The sequence below is a fragment of the Podarcis vaucheri genome (assembly GCF_965113315.1).
Source record: "Podarcis vaucheri genome assembly, chromosome: 6".
NCBI lineage: Eukaryota > Metazoa > Chordata > Lepidosauria > Squamata > Lacertidae > Podarcis > Podarcis vaucheri.
This window is the reverse complement of record NC_138764.1, coordinates 93,938,784-93,955,956: the sequence shown is the minus strand read 5'-3', so window position 1 is coordinate 93,955,956 and position 17,173 is coordinate 93,938,784. Positions and strand designations below refer to the sequence as shown.

Here is a 17,173-nt window from a genome sequence, read left to right as displayed (position 1 = left end):
CACCTCTCTGTGTATTTCCTCTAGTTAGACCTAATCTGCATTTAAGTTCCTCTCCCACATCCTTCAATTAGCCTCTTCAAGATCCATCCCCAAAGTGGCAATAAGTCATATGTGCAGCTACCAATAAATATCATACCTCATCATGGGACTGAAACTGCCTTGGTTGCGCTGGTTGATGATCTCCTGCAGGCTAGGGACAAAGGTGAGAGCTGTTTCCTGGTTCTGCTGGATCTCTCAGCGGCGTTTGATACTATCGACCATAACATCCTTCTAGACCGTCTAGAGGGGCTGGGAGCTGGGGGCACTGTTATACAGTGGTTCCGCTCCTTTCTCCTGGGCCGTGTCCAGAAAGTGGACACTTTCTCTCTCACTTGTGGGGTGCCTCAGGGTTCCATCCTTTCCCCCATGCTTTTTAACATCTATATGAAGCCCCTGGGAGAGATCATCAGGGGGTTTGGGCTGGGTGTTCATCAGTATGCAGATGACACTCAGCTCTACCTCTCCATTAAATCAGAACCAGTGAAGGTGGTGAAGGTCCTGTGTGAGTGCCTGGAGGCTGTTGGAGGATGGATGGCGGCTAACAGATTGAGATTGAATCCTGACAAGACAGAAGTACTGTTTTTTTGGGACGGGGTGGGTGGGTGTGGGGGACTCCCTGGTCCTGAATGGGGTAACTGCCCCTGAAGGACCAGGTGCACAGCCTGGGAGTCATTTTGGACTCACAGCTGTCCATGGAGGCGAAGGTTAATTCTTTGTCCAGGGCAGCGGTCTACCAGCTCCACCTGGTACGCAGGCTGAGACCCTACCTGCCTGCGGACTGTCTCGCCAGAGTGGTGCATGCTCTAGTTATCTCCCACTTGGACTACTGCAATGTGCTCTACGTGGGGCTACCTTTGAAGGTGACCCGGAAATTGCAATTAATCCAGAATGCGGCAGCTAGACTGGTGACTGGGAGTGACCGCCAGGACCACATAACACCGGTCCTGAGAGATCTGCATTGGCTCCCAGTACGTTTCCGAGCACAATTCAAAGTGTTGGTGCTGACCTTTAAAGCCCTAAACGGCCTCGGTCCTGTATACTTGAAGGAGCGTCTCCACCCCCATCGTTCTGCCCGGATGCTGAGATCCAGCGCCGAGGGCCTTTTGGCGGTTCCCTCATTGCGAGAAGTGAGGCTACAGGGAACCAGACAGAGGGCCTTCTCGGTAGTGGCGCCCGCCCTGTGGAACGCCCTCTCTTCAGATGTGAAGGAAATAAGTAGCTATACTAGCCTTAAAAGACATCTTAAGGCAGCCCTGTTTAGGGAAGTTTTTAATATTTAATGCTGTATTGTTTTTAACTCTCGATTTGAAGCCACCCAGAGTGGCTTGGGAAACTCAGCCAGATGGGTGGGGTATAAATAATAAATTATTATTATTATCATCAAACGAGGATGGGTTTCTCTTCCAAGTCTGTATCATCATCTGAAAATAAAGTTAGTAGAGTTAAGTTCTAGGGTCTTCTGAATACGTAGCAGGTCTGTATAAATACACACGTAAACACATCCTTTGGAAGGGCTCTATATTTGCAGGTCTGTACTATGTTTGTGCAATAAAATCTATGTTTAATAGACATGTTTCATGGCCAACACTGGACAGAACCTGACTGGGTTAGTCATAAAGGTTCAACAGACAACTCAAGATTAAATAATGACAATAGTAAATGCTGCTGGATACTGAGGCCAGGATAGCTCAGTTGGTTAGAGCGTGGTGCTGATAATGCGAAGGTTGCAGGTTCGATCCCTGTATGGGACAGCTGCATATTCCTGCACTGCAGAGGGTTGGACTAGACGATCCTCCAGGGTCCCTTCCAACTCTACAATTCTATGACTCTACGCTGACTTAATTATAGGGGAAATTAGGTGCATGTTACCTACAATTGTATAGAGGCTGCAGAATAAGGTTTTCTTGTGGCAGAATTTGGATTAGCTTTCAGTTATTTCACACAGTCCTTCCAAGGAGCTCAACACATACCTAACCCAAATGACTGCTTTTAAATGTCAGCTTTCCTACAGCAGCCCCACTCCAGGGCTGCTATCCAAGGACTGCCTCTCCCCAGCGGCGTAGCGTGGGTTGTCAGCACCCGGGGCAAGGCAAATAATTTGCGCCCCCTAACCCCTAACCTGCCGCCGCTGCCAGCTGCTTCTTGCTGCTGCCTGGTCTGGTCTGGTGTGGTTCTCTCCCGCGCTCAGCGCTGCGCTGGGCGGCCGCTGCACTGTCCCTCCCCCAGATAGTCCCTTGCTCTCTCTCCGCACCGCACGCCTGGCACCCCCCCCCCTCCACAGTGGGCAGCGACCCAGCGGCTCGGATCGGATTCGCACAGCCAGCACTGCAGTGAGAGTGAGTGAGCCAGGTAGGGGCAGAGAGCTGCGAGTGTGAGCGCACCCCCTCCAGATGTTGCGCCTGGTGCGGCCGGCCCCCCCTGCACCCCCCACGCTACGCCACTGCCTCTCCCCATATGGACCAACCTGGACCCTGTGACCATCATTTGTGTGCTGCCTCCACGTGAACTCTGGAAGGTGGCAACACATGAAGTGGCCTTTTCCGTGGTGGCTCCCCATTGCTTATCTTTAGGCACCAGGCAAAGATGTTCCCAATTCACCAGGCCTTGGGCCGATCAAACCATTTACACCTGGCTCTCCAAATGAAACCTAACATGAAAACGCATTCTTTTTGGCATAATATATACCCTTTAGTGTAGTAAACCAGATATGAACACACAGCAAACAATGGTAGTTGGCAGCATGGGCAAAAAGATTCCTGCATTGCAGGGGGTTGGACTAGATGACCCTTGGAACCCCTTCCAACTCTACAATTCTATGACTCTACGCTGACTTAATTATAGGGGAAATTAGGTGCATGTTACCTACAATTGTATAGAGGCTGCAGAATAAGGTTTTCTTGTGGCAGAATTTGGATTAGCTTTCAGTTATTTCACACAGTCCTTCCAAGGAGCTCAACACATACCTAACCCAAATGACTGCTTTTAAATGTCAGCTTTCCTACAGCAGCCCCACTCCAGGGCTGCTATCCAAGGACTGCCTCTCCCCAGCGGCGTAGCGTGGGTTGTCAGCACCCGGGGCAAGGCAAATAATTTGCGCCCCCTAACCCCTAACCTGCCGCCGCTGCCAGCTGCTTCTTGCTGCTGCCTGGTCTGGTCTGGTGTGGTTCTCTCCCGCGCTCAGCGCTGCGCTGGGCGGCCGCTGCACTGTCCCTCCCCCAGATAGTCCCTTGCTCTCTCTCCGCACCGCACGCCTGGCACCCCCCCCCTCCACAGTGGGCAGCGACCCAGCGGCTCGGATCGGATTCGCACAGCCAGCACTGCAGTGAGAGTGAGTGAGCCAGGTAGGGGCAGAGAGCTGCGAGTGTGAGCGCACCCCCTCCAGATGTTGCGCCTGGTGCGGCCGGCCCCCCCTGCACCCCCCACGCTACGCCACTGCCTCTCCCCATATGGACCAACCTGGACCCTGTGACCATCATTTGTGTGCTGCCTCCACGTGAACTCTGGAAGGTGGCAACACATGAAGTGGCCTTTTCCGTGGTGGCTCCCCATTGCTTATCTTTAGGCACCAGGCAAAGATGTTCCCAATTCACCAGGCCTTGGGCCGATCAAACCATTTACACCTGGCTCTCCAAATGAAACCTAACATGAAAACGCATTCTTTTTGGCATAATATATACCCTTTAGTGTAGTAAACCAGATATGAACACACAGCAAACAATGGTAGTTGGCAGCATGGGCAAAAAGATTCCTGCATTGCAGGGGGTTGGACTAGATGACCCTTGGAACCCCTTCCAACTCTACAATTCTATGTACTAAGGAAACATGAGGGCATTTGTCAATTATCGCCCACACAAACTCTGGGTGCCTGACCCAGATGGGTTCTGTGCTGCAAGGGCACTGGAGCATTTGCAGAAGAAAGCTTTGATTCACTGCTTGGCCCAGGGTGGATTGATAAATTTAGCACTGTTGTTAATACTCCGGAAATACATAAATGATTATGAAACTAAATCACCAAACGCCTCCAGCAGCATTTTTTATTTATTTATTTTGCTGCATAGGCGGCATATATTTAAAAGAAACACACACATGATAGGAGCCACACCTTATCCGTCACTGGGAAGCAATTCGTGGCCCCTTTAACTACAGTTCTCAGGATTACTGTACCGGGGCGTGTGCGCGCGCTTTAAATGCATGGCTGTGTCTTGTTTTCTATTGCTCCGCCTCGCCTCCCAGTCACTTGCCAGGATCAAAGATGCCCATTGTCGGGTGTTTAGATCCAGAGGGACGTGCGGGTAAATTAACATGCAGCGAGCCGTGCTGCGAAAAACAAAGCAAATCCCAGACGTCAAGGCCCGGCCTTCCTGGAGTCACAGTTTTTCAAAGGCAGCAGTGCGCACCGCACTATGCAATGTGCCCATGCCTCGAAACCATTGGTCTGTGTGTTCTGCACTGGAGAGGCGCTTGGGCATTCCGGGTTTGTGTGTGTTTGTTTTTTAAGCTTGCCAAGTTGGGAGGGACCCCGCGGGTCATCTAGCCCAACCCCCTGCAACCCGCGGGCATGAATGAGCTGATGCCAGCCGTGATTTGATGGCGCGTCTGGCGGTGATGAAAGCCCCGAGATGCGCAGGTGAACCTCCCGAGGGCGGCGGCCTTTAACTCTCCTGCCTCCCTCGACGGCCGCTCTTATCAGATGGCCAACCCCTCGTTTCGTAACCCTGGGCGAACCAGTCGCCCTTCCCGCGCCGGGGCGGCGCCGAAGCGGGTTATAAGGCGCGAACTTCGCCGCAGCTCCTCCACCCAACCGGCCCCGCGCGTTTCCGGCTCCCACCGCCATCCGCAGCAGCCGTCTGGCCGGCCGGGGCGCAGCTTTCGTTCGACGGAGCGGGACGAAGCGCAAAGAGCCGCCGTCGAGCCGGGACCATGGCCGGGCGCTGCCTCCGCCTGGCGCTTCTCCTCCTGCTGCCGCTCCTCGACGCCAAGGCCGGGCAGAGTTGCTACAAGCCGAGGATTCCCAGGCCCTACGCCGTCCGGTAAGAGCGCACTCGTCCCTGGGAGTGGCGGGGTGGGAGCATGGATGCGCATCAGGAGGGGAGGTGGCCTGAGCATGCGAAAAGTGCATGGCCTTCGCTAAGCGTCCAGAATTGGGGGAGCTGCTTCTCTTCCCCGGCGATTCCCTACAGACAGACAGCCGTCCGCTGCAGCCCGGGATCTCCGACGGCTCTCCTTTGGGCTGCGCCAAACGAACCGGCCGGCGGCCGGATTGTTGTGGGGCGACCCCGAGAGCCCTGCGGGGATTTGTCGCGTTCTCCCCGGGGATTTTCCTCCTCCTGCTGCTGCTGCAGGCGTGGTTTCCCGGACGCCGCTTGAAAAATAACCGGCCGGCAGCAGGCGAGCTGCAACCGCGGCAGGAGCAGATCTCGGCGCCGCCCAGCAGCGCGGAGGGCCGTCCAAAGACGGCCCAAGGTCCGTGCAAGTTGGTGGCACAGGCAGAAGCGGCGTGTTTGGACTCGGAGAGGGAAAAGCTGGGCCGAGATTTTCCTGCTTGCCCCACCAGCACGGCCTTGGTGTGCGAGGCTACCTCGCAGGGCTGTTTGGAGGATGAAATTAAATTCTTGCAAGCCACCCTGAGCTGCTGAAGGAGGGTGCAGAGCTGAAATAGCACCCTATTTACAGGGGGAAAGGCATGGCTTTGGTGGGTAGCATGTTTGGTTTTTTTAGCCTGGTGTTGCTTAGTGGTAATGCCAAAAGAAAATGGATGTATGAGAATGACTTATGGCATTACAAACATGGAAATGCGGGTAAACTGTTTATTGTTATTTTGGACGATTCGTGGAACGACTGAAGGAAGTCCTTTTTCTTTCTTTTGACAAAATGATATGAGTATGGATACAGCTTATTTTGTGTTTTGACTTTTGTAAATCAATAAAAATTATGCATGAAAAAAAAAGAAATTAAATTCTTGCAAGCCACCCTGAGCTGCTGAAGGAGGGTGCAGAGCTGAAATAGCACCCTATTTACAGGGGGAAAGGCATGGCTTTGGTGGGTAGCATGTTTGGTTTTTTTAGCCTGGTGTTGCTTAGTGGAGGAGCACATGCAGAAAGTCTCTGTTTTCTCTAGGCAGGCTCAGAAAGATTCCTGGGTGAAACTTGAAACCCAGATGAAGCAATGATTTCACTGTGTAAGGTAACTTTATAGAAAGCTGATGTTCTGAGTCAGACCATTGGGCCATCAGGGTTGCCTGCACTGGCTGGCAGCAGCTCTCCAGGGGTTCAGACTGAGGTCTCTCCCAAGCCTGGCTGGGAATGTCAGAGTGAATATGACCTGGGACCTGCCTGTTCTGCCTCTGAGCCAGGGCCCCTGTGTTTGGGTATGGGAAACAGGTTCATATGCCCAGTCAGCTGGCTGGAGACATTATGCTGCCTGAGGCCAAGAAGATACTCACCCGAGCACTGGCCACTCCATGGACAGAGGCCTACTGGAGTGGGAGTGGGGGCAGTGTGTCCTCCACCCCAGTGGAGGGCAGCAGACCAGAGGCTCACGCCTCCTGCAGAGAGGCAGGGCAAGGGGTTCAGGAGGAAATGCCAGGGGGCTGCCACTGCCCTCCCCGCTCCAGCATCTCCTTCCCAAGATGGCCACCTCACTTTGCCCAAGGCAACCCACATGTCCGAATCCACTTGGTGTGGTGATCCCATTGATTATTTTTGTTCCACCAGTGGGGTGCTCAGCTTTGGGCTTGGTGGATTTTAACTGCCAAGGTACCTCGATTTGAGACATCCAAGCAGATTACGGCTGAGCATATTGCAGTGATCTTGGCTCGACTTCGCTGGCTGTCCATTACCGTAGTTTCTGGACCCAATTTAAAGTGCTGGTTTTGACCTATAAAGCCTTAAAGGGCTCAGGGCTGCAATGCCTGGAGGAGTGCCTCTCCTCTGCGGCCCTTCTATGTGTGCCTCCTCCATATGAAGTCTGGAGGGTGGCAACACGAGAAAGAGCCTTCTCTGTAGTGGCTCCCTCTGTGGAATGCTCTCCCCAGGGAAATTTGCCTGGTGCCTTCATTATATATATATATATATTGGCACCAGGTGGAAACGTTCCTCTTCGACTAGGCCTTGGGCTGGTCAATATTCTACAGCCTTTTAAATGCATTTTTTGGGAAGGGGGGTGGGTATTCTTTTGCTGTTTTGTCTTACTTATTTACTTGTTTTTATCCCGTATTTTATTCTGTGAACTGCCCTGAGATCTTATGATGAAGGGCAGTATATAAATCTAATAAAGGAACCAACAAAAATAAATAAATTCACTTAGCACTTATGAGCACCTTGTGGCAAACCATTACCAGATCTCCATCAGAGGCCAGTTCCCAAGAGTTAAAATGTAAGGCTTCAGCCTTTGCAATGGTCAGTTGCAAGTGTCATTAGAATACGCCAACAAAACAAAAGTTGTAAGAGGTATTAATCATACCAGTGAAGGATCAAAAACAGTAATTATTTTGGGTTTACTTATCAAGCCTCTTTCACAATCCACTCGTAGCTTGCAGCCTACAGCTGTGGTTCTCAGAGGGTGTGGCAGGAGAGGATTCACCGACGGTCAAAGACACATCTAAACATTTCAGTATAGCACAGTAGATTATAGCATCTAAATTATTATTTGCGGATATGCAACCAGAAACAGTATGCATGCGTCTCTTTGATAGTATTGGCTGCTCTCCTACAGATCCCTATGGGATATTGTTGTAAACAGCGAAGATCAGGAAGGATGTGTTGATGAGGAGAGGTTTGTTTTTGGTCTCAAATTAGACCTAATATAAATGGGATTACCTTTGCAAAAGCAAGCTCACGCCTCTCCTTGAGTTTGTATGCATACTTAAGGAACATATGCAAGAGACTCCTTTATAATTATATTTTGGGAGTGATTCATATTCCTATGGAGCTGCGTCATTTTATGTTTTGTGGATGTCCCATGATCATCTTATAAAGTAGTTGTGCTCTGTTATAAATCAAGCACTGCTAGGTGTTGTTTCGTTTTCGTTTTCCAGTCCTGTCAATAAAAAAAATTCGATTTGGTGTGAGCAAATTTTTATTCCGAAAGTGTGACCCAGAGAAAAACGTCTTGAGACCCACTGACTTGCAGGTTGGAAAATGCTGGCCTATGGGAAGGGGCAGCCTCCCCTATGAAGCGCAGTATGGAGCATCAGAAGCATTAATAAGTTCAGAAATAGAGGCGTACTTTTCAGAGAGATGGCATTGGAGCCTCTGCTCCAGACTCCAGTGTGCTTGTGGGGCGATGGGGGACAGGATTATTTCCCCCCTTTCAACACACCCTTATGGCAAGGGTGGGGCTTTCTAAATCAGCTTGCGTGTTTTGTGAGTCTATCTAAAGGGCTCTCACGTGAAAGGTGGAGCAAGCTTGTTTTCTCCTGCCGCAGATAATGGCATCCAAACCAAATGGCTTCAAGTTACAAGAAAGGAGATTCTGACTAAACATCAGGAAGAACTCTTCCTTGGAGGTTTCCTTCCTCGGAGGTTTTGAAGCAGAGGTTGGACGGCCATCTGTCATGGATGCCTTTAGCTGAGATTCCTGAATTGCAGGGGGTTGGACTAGATGACCCTTAGGTCCCTTCCAACTCTACGATTCTGTGGGAGAAGGAGTCCCTCCAGATTTAGTCCTGTGAGTTATAAGGAGTGGCGGGGGACCTGCAACGAAGTGGTGCAGTGTGAAAAAATGTCACCTTGAGGATGCCAGCCAGCCAGCAATGCCCTTTTTCAGAATACACTCTGGGTGGACTGCATAATGTGGGAAAATGATTGCTTGTACATAAGAGCATGAGCAGAGTTCTTGTTATTGCAGAGTGATTTTGCAGCACGAGATATTGTTAAGAGCTTGATGAGCATGTGAACACCTCATGCTAGACTAAATGATTGGCTCACATAGCATAGTACTCTCTTTGTTTGCGGGCAAGGGCAAGGTTGCATTCCTTTTGATTGTTACTTTTGGGTACGGGGCAGAACAAGCGCTGTGCTGGAGGAGAGAGGATGAATTATTTTCACTGCACACAATAAACATTGCACGGCAAAAGCCAAAGCTTTTTCTTCAAGTCATCTTGGTGTGAGACTGATTTTCTTCAGATGTCGAGCTGGCACTCGACAGCATAAAGATCCACATTCAGAGAATGAGCTTCCTGTGGGTTTATACTAAAACTGAATTCCAGTGTCTGCAGATCCCTTCCTTTTATTCGCGTTTGCAAGTACAGTGGTACCTCGGGTTAAGTACTTAATTCGTTCCGGAGGTCCGTTATTAACCTGAAACTGTTCTTAACCTGAAGCACCACTTTAGCCAATGGGGCCTCCTGCTGCTGCCGTGCCTCCGGAGCACGATTTCTGTTCTCATCCTGAAGCAAAGTTCTTAACCCGAGGTAATATTTCTGGGTTAGCAGAGCCTGTAACCTGAAGTGTATGTAACCTGAGGTACCACTGTACAGTGGTGCTTCTGGTTACAAACACTTTGGGTTTCAAACTCCGCTAACCCGGAAGTAGTACCTCGGGTTGAGAACTTTACCTCAGGATGAGAACAGAAATCGCAAGCAGTGGCAGCAGGAGGCCCCATTAGTGAAAGCACACCTCAGGTTAAGAACGGTTTCGGGTTAAGAACGGACCTCCGGAATGAATTAACCGAGGTACCACTGTACTGTGGTGCCTTTTAAGTGGTTTTTTCTGTGGTAATTTTGCAACAAGAACCAGAAAGCATGTCAAGGCCCACTTTAAGCTGCCCGTCAAGAGCTGCTGTCACCTGAGTGCTCTGAAGAAATGTCAGCCTTGTGGCAATCACATGATCGCCTGGGAGGAATTTTAAGGTCATTTGGCCTGGATGAGTCATGCGATTGCCAAGGGAGAGAGGAGGCTGGACAAAGCCTGGCTGATTTGCTGATTAGATTGTTGCTCCAGGTCCAGACCCCCCAACTCACAAACTAGGCTCACACAAAGAATATTGGGAGCTGTAGTTTTTTTAAAGGGTGCTGTGAATTGTTGCTCTGTGAGAGGCAATCTACAGTTCTCAGGATTTAGGGGAGGCCATGTTTACGCAGCCTCTCAGCCCATCTTACCTTGCAAGGTGGTTGTTTATGATAAGAGCGAGGGGCAATATATGTTGCCTTGATTTTCTCTGTAGGATATTTTCAGAAGAGAGAGAGTTTTTCAGCTTTTTCTCTCCAGGCATAGGTTAATTCACTTGCTTCCCCCCTTGCAAACAGAACCTACCCTCGTCCTTATGAATATCTGGACACCTCAAAACTGCCCAAGAGCTGGGACTGGAGGAATATAAAAGGAGTCAACTATGTGAGTGCCACACGCAACCAGCACATCCCACAGTATTGCGGATCCTGCTGGGCTCATGGCAGCACCAGCGCTTTAGCAGGTACGGAGGTGTAAGCTATTATTGCTTCGTAGGACTTGCTTCTCTGTCATTCTTGGCTCATTTCCCCATGACTGGTCAACAGATACCGTATTTTTTGCACCATAACACTCACTTTTTTCTTCCTAAAAAGTAAGGGGAAATGTCTGTGCGTGTTATGGAGGGAATGCCTACGGGTGGCATGCCTACGGATTTTCCTCCTCTAAAAACTACGTGCGTGTTATGGTCGGGTACGTGTTATAGAACGGTAATTTGTTTTGCATTAGACCATTGCTTCTTGGGATCTGTCCTGTTGGTGGGAGTACATAAAGAACAAAGGAGATTCCCATTATTGGCTCACACCATTTGCCCATCGAGTCCAGTATCCCTGGCTCTGACAGAGGGGGAAGCCATGGTAGAGCACTCTTTTTTGCAATATTGCTTACCTACATTGGTTGAAAAGTCAACTTTGGGGTCAAAGTGTAACTTAAACAGTCACATAGAATTGTAGAGTTGGAAGGGACCGTGAGGGTCATCTAGCCCAACCCCTTGCAATGCAGGAGATTCTGACTAAACATCAGGATGAACTCTGTGACAGGAAGGGCTGTTCAGTAGTGGAACAGACTCCCACGAGAGGTGGTGGACTGGAGGTTCTTACGCAGAGGTTGGATGGCTGACCCTCATGGATGCTTTAGCTGAGATTCCTGCATTGCAGGGGGGTTAGACTAGAGGACCCCTGGGGTCCCTTCCAACTGTGCATTCTGTGAATCTTTCCCCCAACCTGGGGCTCAAACCCACAACCCTGACATTAAGAGTCTCATGCTTTGCCAACTGAGCTATCCAAGAGTTCGCATTGCTTTATTGTAATGCTGTATTGTTTTTAACACTTGATTGGAAGCCGCCCAGAGTGGCTGGGGAAACTCAGCCAGGTGGGCGGGGTATAAATAATAAATTATTATTATTATAAATTATTATTTGTTGCTTGTTTAATCCCAGCCTCCCCTTCCCTTTCTCTCCTGTGTTCAGGTTTAGATTGTAATCTGTCTGGGGCAGCGGCCTGCCGCCTTGTAATCTGTCTTGTGATGTGCACATTGATGGCACTATACAAAAAGATAAACTGTGTTAGGATTGGGTCTCCCAGTTTTCTTTTTAAAAAATTACTTTAACAGCAAGCCTATGGAGGGATAGGTTCTGAACTGAGTCTGAGCAGCAATGGCGGAGGTCTATTCTCCCCCAGCCCCACTGTTTTCCTGAGCTTTCCCCCACCTGAAGCTGCTTTTTAACCTGCTAGGCATTTAACCTCTTCCTTTCTGTGATTCAATCCTAAAGCCCACCCCTTGAATACTTCAAAGTTAAACTATTGAGAGAGCCAATGAGGGATTCCTCCCACGTATTATGTGGTCTGTGACATGGAATGGCGAATTATGTGTTTCTGTTTGTTTTCCAGATCGCATCAATATAAAGAGGAAAGGCATTTGGCCTTCTGCCTATCTCTCGGTCCAGAATGTGATTGACTGTGCCGACGCTGGCGGCTGCAGCGGAGGGGATGACTTGCAGGTCTGGAGTTATGCTCATGAGCACGGCATCCCCGACGAGACCTGCAACAACTACCAAGCTAAAGACCAAGGTGTGTGAGATCCTTCCTGCGTGAACCTGGCTGTAAAAGAGGGAAAACAACAGCATTCTTCTTACAGCAGCCTTGCTAAATAAGTCCAGACTTTACTAGCCTGCCACCCACTGCAATCCAAAGTGGAAAACTAGAGCCCTTGCCCTTGAAAACAGGATTTTTTTATATCCCTTCCCTCCACTTTGCTGGTTTTTAAAGATAATGTGTGCCTTAAATGTGATTTTTACATTTATTTATTTTGGTTGTTAAATATTCCAGAGTGACTTGAGTTACTTGGAAAGTAGGATAGAAAAAGATGCAAATAACTAAATAACTAGGCTGCACCAGCTCTCCTGCAGCAAAATTTCATCTCGTACTTTTAGCTGCAAGATCCCTGATATCAAATATAGGTGCTTGTTTTTGCAGACTGTGATACGTTTAACCAGTGTGGAACATGTGATACTTTTGGAAAATGTCATATGATAAAGAACTACACCCGCTGGAAAGTTGCTGATCATGGTACTGTTAGCGGACGGGAAAAAATGATGGCAGAAATCTATGCAAGTGGTCCTATCAGGTAATGCACTACAAGGTTGCATAATAAGCATGGCCCGTGGTCAAGGATGATGGGAGTTGTAGTTCATCAACAAATGGAGGGCTACAGATTACCCCGCCTCTGTTCCTTGGGTGGTATGGATGGTATTATTCTTTAAAAAACAAAAACCAGTGAAACAGCCTTGCAATACTGTAAAGCAAATTGGTTGGCAATTTATTCTTTGTTTTAGCTCACACAAGGTGCCAGCCCAAATAAGTCTGTTTGCAAAGCATAAAAACACAACTCAAAGCAAAACTGGAAAAGTTATATGGCAACAGAACAAAGTAATTTAAAAACACAGACCAGTTTTATTTTTATTTCTTTAATGAAGTAAAAATGGCAGTATAGATTCTAGCAGGTGCTGCGGAAACCCCCCTATACTTTCTAAAATAGCTCTCTTAATTGAAGTTAGGCCTAAATTAGGGAAGCAAAACTGCCTGAAATAAATCTGTTTTAAAAATCTTCTTAAGAATTTGCTTAGGAGCCATCTAAGCCTCCCAGCCATGGCGGGAAGGAATTTCTGTACAGTGGTACCTCGGGTTACATACGCTTCAGGTTACAGACTCTGCTAACCCAGAAATAGTACCTTGGGTTAAGAACTTTGCTTCAGGATGAGAGCAGAAATTGTGCTCCGGCGGCGCGGCAGCAGCGGGAGGCCCCATTAGCTAAAGTGGTGCTTTAGGTTAAGAACAGTTTCAGGTTAAGAACAGACCTCCGGAACAAATTAAGTACATAACCAAAGGTACCACTGTAGTATGAAAATAATGTAATTCAGCCCCCCAACTGGGTGCCCTCTAGATGTTTTGGTTTATAATTCCTTTCACCCCACTGGCTGGATGAAAGTTGCCATCCAAAACACCTGGATGGTATTGAGGTTGGAGAAGGCTGATGTAATAAGCAAAAGTGATGTTTCTTTAGTGACCTGGTGTGGTTGAACCTCCTATTCCAGTATACTATGGATGTATTCCCATGTTCAGAATAGCTTCCAAAATTACAATTTAATGCTTGGAAGAATCTTACCAAATGAATAAGACTTCAGTCCTGTTTGCATTTACCTGGGAGTAGGCCCCATTGAACTTTGTGGGACTTGCATCTGAACAGACATTACACACCGTGTTGTAAGCTTCGCTCTGTTTAACGTGGCCCATTAAATGCGTTTAATGTGTGCCTTTTGGCAGATTTCTATTTACGAGCTAACTCGGTTTTTGCAGTTGCAATTAGACTAGCAACAACTTCCCCATGTCTTCTTTGTGACTGGTCTTTTAAAAACCAAATGTTTTCTCTTAAACTGCAATGACCTCTAGTCTGTCTGAAAGTCTCTAGCAGATCCTGACGCCGCCTTTTGAGAGTCTCTTCCCCACGATGTTAGCAAGGCCCATTGAACTCAATAGGATTGACACTGGAGTATATATGTATAGGATTGTACTGTTTATCCTATGAAAGCGCCAATTTGTCTCACGCCTGACGCCCAAACCAGTCTTTGCTCAGGCCGTGCACCATTTTGCTTAACATTTTCCTGGAAGCCACATTGGTTTTTTTTAAAAACCAGACTGAAAACCGTTGACCCTTGCCAGGTTTTTACCCAAAGTGGCTATTCAAAAGCTGTTGGTTTGCATTAGCATTTTTAATTGGATGTAATTTAATTTATACAGCTGTGGGATCATGGCCAGCCCGAAGCTGCACAATTACACTGGAGGACTTTACGCTGAATATCGTCTGCTGCCGTCTATAAACCATGTCGTTTCTGTCGCTGGCTGGGGTGTCGAGAACGGAACCGAGTATTGGGTTGTCCGGAACTCTTGGGGCGAGCCATGGGTAAGCAGGAGATGAAGACCACAAGCAACATCTCTCCACAAAGAGAGGTTGGAGAGTCCTACGGACAGGGCCTTCTCAGTGGTGGCTACCCTGATGCAGTGAGGTGTAAACTGTGAAGGATGTCTTTGATCCCCTAAGTCAAGGATGGGAAACCTTGTGCCTAGGAGCCAAATGAAACCTTTCTGTCTGGCCCTCAGAATGGTCCCCAGGCCTCCCAAGCCACACCCCCCCTTCCTCAGGCCACACCCTTCACCAGCCCTGCTTTGTGCTCTCCCTGGGTACTCTTGCCTGGCTCAAATCCCTGGGATAGCTCAGTTAATAAATCATGAGAATTTAAACCCCAGGGTTGTGGGTTCAAATTTGACATTGAGCAAAAAGATTCCTACATTGCAGGGGGTTGGGACTAGATTACCCTTGTGGGTCCCTTCCTACTCCACATTTCTGTGAAATGTGCGCTCGAACTCTGACAATGCTTCTTGCTTGCTTGGAGGGTAGAGGGAAGCAGGTGTGGAAACGAGCCTCCTGCTACACGAAAGCAAAATTTACATTCATTGCTCCGCCCACTTTTGCATCTAGCCACGCCCACCAGTGGTTCATGGCCCTTGAAAGGTTTGCTAGAGGAAAATGTGGCCCTTGGCCGAAAAAACAACAACATTCCCTGTCCTAAGTAATAAAGAGTAAGAATGTGGGGGGATGTTGGACAGAGCAAGTCTCTCACCTTCCATTATATATTGCAGTTGTGGCGCCTCCGAGGCTCTGTGCCCAGTGTGACCGAACCACTCGTGTTCCCCTAAATCAGAGGTTTTCAACCTTTTTGGGTCCACGGCTCCCTTGACCAACTAGTCTTTCTATGGCACTCCTGTGGAGCTCAGGAGCCGAGTTCTGTCACCCCTTGCCTACAGAGCTGGCAGCCTCTCTACCCTTTTTTGAGCACCCTTGAGTCTGTCTTCAGCCTCCTCTCCCCTCTCCTTGGGAGTCCTCTGGGCAGTGGCGTAGCGTGGGGGGTGCAGGGGGGCCCGGGCGCAACATCTGGGGGTTAGGGTTAGGGGGCGCAAATCCACGGGTTAGGGGGCGCAAATTACTTGCCTTGCCCCGGGTGCTGACAATCCACGCTACGCCACTGCCTCTGGGCAGCCACTGCCACTGCCCCTGGTCTCTTAAGCTGCTCCAAAGATAGGTGTCTCCTCACATTGCCCCACAGGGGCCTGAGAAGCACCCCCTGGCCAGCCCCAGAGGTACCATTTGCCTGGGGAGCTCATAGCTCAGAGCTGCAACAAACAGCTATGCAAGCCTTTGGGAGGCAGAGATGCAAGAGGGCATCAGAGGAGGGCAGGAAGGAAGAGTGGCAGAGGCCAGGGTTGCCCACACACCCCTGAGCATCATTCAAGTAGGCCTTCTCTACTTAGAGATGCTGGGGATTGAATCTGGCACCTTTTGGATGCAAAGCAGATACTTTGCCAATGAGTAGTCAGTCAAAATAGATTCTTCTGATTTTTAAAAGTTGATGAGGACAATAGCTTGGATTCCTTCTGTTCTGCTCATGGATCAGGGATTTCCTGCCTTGCCACTTCCAACCTGCAATGCCTTCTACATCCTGTATCTACAGCTGAGCATGGGGAGATCCTCTGGACTGATATACAGGAAAACTGGGAAATCCCCCTCCCACTTTGCATGAGAAGAACTGCTTTTGTTTTCACACGGGGCACTACTGGATTCAAGCTGATTATTGCAATAATCTCTCCAGCGAGGATACAGACCAGTGTTCTCCTGAACTCTGGAGCAGGAAATAGGGTGTGATTTGCAGGAGTGTATGCCCAAGTTAACAATAACCAATACCCAACCAACCAGATAAATGTGTTTTGTGGCTGGAGATGGCAGGGGCCCGTGATCCAGAGACCTGTGATTTCTGCTGCTTGTTAAGATCCCTTCTTGTACATGCACATGACAGATATGGAAAGGCAATCTGTTTCTGCCCATGCAGTTACCTGTAGGTGTTTCTGACATGTGTTGTGCAATGAGCATTTTCAGGGCAGCACCGTAAGGTGAAAAGTTGGCTGAACATGAAGTTGTCCTGATACACCTGTGCACTGATGCAAATTTCATCTCTTTCCAGGGCGAGAAGGGCTGGCTTAGAATCGTAACAAGTGCATATAAAGGGGGGAAAGGAGCATCCTACAACCTTGGCGTTGAAGAACAGTGTGCTTATGGAGACCCAATTCTTCCTTAACTCTGCTGGAGGAGGATCTGGAAACACCTGGTCAGAAGGCAAGGACTGTCCCAGCCCACTGCTTCGCAAAGGGATGAGTTAATACTCTGCAGCAGCCATTAATCATGGAACGGTGAACCTTTATTCTTTCTTGAACTAAACCTTTCTCTTAAAAGAATTCAATGTTGTTTATGAAATGACCCAAAGAATGACATGCACTGATTGCACTGAGAGAAGCAAAGCAAACAGCTTTTATTACTTTTGCATACGGAAATTAGTTAATTTTTATCGTAATTATTTTATAGCTTTCTGGGGAGGGAGAGTGTTTTTTGTTTTTGAAAAAAATATTAATATTGGGGAGCAGAGCTCTTAAATAACTTGGAATTAAATTCTGTATGAAATTATGCAGGTTGTAAATTTCTCACTGTACAGGCATAGTGAAGAGGATAAGAAAAGCTTGGGAACCTGAGTGCTTCCTTGCTTTCTTATAGGGCTAAGCTTTCTTGCTGAAAGTCTTCAGGAGCTG

The 17,173-nt window shown here is 48.6% G+C and overlaps 1 protein-coding gene and 1 long non-coding RNA gene across 2 annotated transcripts; one reads left to right on the top strand and one right to left on the bottom strand.

Annotated features, from left to right (window-relative positions):
* Positions 1-52: 52 nt before the first annotated feature.
* On the bottom strand, positions 53-4,721 carry LOC309534393. Its single transcript, XR_014220673.1, has 4 exons — positions 3,476-4,721; positions 2,484-3,077; positions 1,426-2,084; positions 53-136 (listed from the first exon to the last, which is right to left on the bottom strand). It is a non-coding gene; the product is annotated as an uncharacterized lncRNA (long non-coding RNA).
* Positions 4,722-4,867: 146 nt separating this feature from the next.
* On the top strand, positions 4,868-17,051 carry LOC309534260 (cathepsin Z-like). Its single transcript, XM_082226459.1, has 6 exons — positions 4,868-5,069; positions 10,286-10,449; positions 11,873-12,052; positions 12,458-12,608; positions 14,279-14,441; positions 16,555-17,051. The coding sequence occupies exons 1-6, from the start codon at positions 4,960-4,962 to the stop codon at positions 16,666-16,668; spliced, it is 882 nt and encodes a 293-aa protein (XP_082082585.1). The 5' UTR covers positions 4,868-4,959; the 3' UTR covers positions 16,669-17,051.
* The last annotated feature ends 122 nt before the right edge of the window (positions 17,052-17,173 follow it).

Excerpts from the sequence above, each read along its gene's own strand:
- LOC309534260 (XM_082226459.1), top strand. The coding sequence starts at position 4,960 with ATGGCCGGGCGCTGCCTCCGCCTGGCGCTTCTCCTCCTGCTGCCGCTC. Across the intron at positions 12,609-14,278 it reads TATGCAAGTGGTCCTATCAG|CTGTGGGATCATGGCCAGCC; the intron begins GTAATGCACTAC and ends TAATTTATACAG. Across the intron at positions 14,442-16,554 it reads ACTCTTGGGGCGAGCCATGG|GGCGAGAAGGGCTGGCTTAG; the intron begins GTAAGCAGGAGA and ends ATCTCTTTCCAG.